General features: G+C 40.6%; 1 protein-coding gene across 1 annotated transcript; it reads left to right on the top strand.

Annotated features, from left to right (window-relative positions):
* Window positions 1-236: 236 nt before the first annotated feature.
* LOC105312868 (zinc finger MYM-type protein 1-like) lies at window positions 237-977 on the top strand. The gene has a single exon (XM_011405835.1). The coding sequence runs from the start codon at window positions 237-239 to the stop codon at window positions 975-977; it is 741 nt and encodes a 246-aa protein (XP_011404137.1).
* Window positions 978-1363: the final 386 nt, after the last annotated feature.

Below are 1363 nucleotides of genomic sequence, written 5' to 3'. Positions count from 1 at the left end.
TAGAGAAGTCATGGATGCCGATGATTCATCTACCAATGTAGGTTATTTAATGTCTCTTATGTTACTTCTCAGTAGATCAATTGATATGGTGCGACAGAAGATGATAGCTGGTCCAAAAAATGCCACGTGGCTAGGACATGACATACACAATGGCATTATAGCTCGGCTTGCCGAGTCAGTGAGAAAGAAGATTAAAGAAGAGCTACATACTGCTCGTTACTTCACCATCGTTGCTGATGAAACTAGGGATATCAGCAAGTCTTGAGCAGCTGTCTCTTGTTCTTAGGTACATCTTTAATGGCAATACGTATGAGAGATTTGTTTCCTATACAAAATGTACTGAATTGAATGCTGAGGCCATATTCACTTATATTACAAGTGCACTGAGAGACATTGATGCCGATATGACTAATTGTGTAAGTCAGTGCTATGACGGGGCCTCAGTCATGAGTAGCCGTTTGACTGGAGTGAGAACAAGAGTAACCGATATGAACCCCTCTGCCATCTATATACACTGCCACGCTCACCAGCTCAATTTTGTTCTTGTCAATACTTGTTGCACAGTTTCTCAAGCTTCCTACTTCTTTTCTCTACTTGAGAGTGTGTACGTATTCATTTCATCATCTATTTCTCATGCCATATTCATGAAAGAGCTAGGGTTCACAAGACAGATTCAACTTAAGAAACTCAGTGACACCAGATGGTCCTGTCGATTTTCCTCTATAAATGCCAACACAACAATTCTACCACTTCTTCATACTCTAGAGGAAATATCAGAAAGCAGTACTGATCGCTCAATAAACGCTAGAGGCTTACTTTATCAAGTGGCATCATTTTCTTTCTTCCTGTCACTTGCTCTTTTCAATCATGTCTTTGCCATTACCAATAACCTCTCAATTCTATTACAGTCGGAGCAGATCAGCTATAGTGCAGCAGCTTCTTCCATCAAAGCCACTAGATTAGAACAACCCTCATGAACTTGAGGTCACAAGAAGAATGGTCTAAGGTTTTGGAGAAAGCTGTTGCTTTGGCAGAGAAGTGTGATGTCCCTGTAGCTCCTTTGAGTACCAGATGTAATCATAAATTACCTCATGACCTAAGTGAAACTTCCGTAGTAGAGTCAAGTGTTGGGAGAAGCACAGATACACACATTGAAGAATGTCAGACTGATATTTACAATACCACACTTGATGCCATGGTCCATGAGATGAATACGAGGTTTAGTGAACTCAACCTTTCACATATGAGGGCACTAGACGCACTCATTCCTAACTCTCACCTCTTTCTAAATCTTTCGACTCTCAAACCTTTTCTTTCATATTACATTATCCCTGAAGCAGCAGTAACAGCGGAAGTTTCAACG

Source organism: Amphimedon queenslandica, unplaced genomic scaffold (genome assembly GCF_000090795.2).
Source record: "Amphimedon queenslandica unplaced genomic scaffold, v1.1 AMPQUscaffold_13393, whole genome shotgun sequence".
Classification (NCBI taxonomy): domain Eukaryota; kingdom Metazoa; phylum Porifera; class Demospongiae; order Haplosclerida; family Niphatidae; genus Amphimedon; species Amphimedon queenslandica.
The sequence above is the reverse complement of the archived record's forward strand: the minus strand, read 5'-3'. Positions and strand labels throughout refer to the sequence as shown.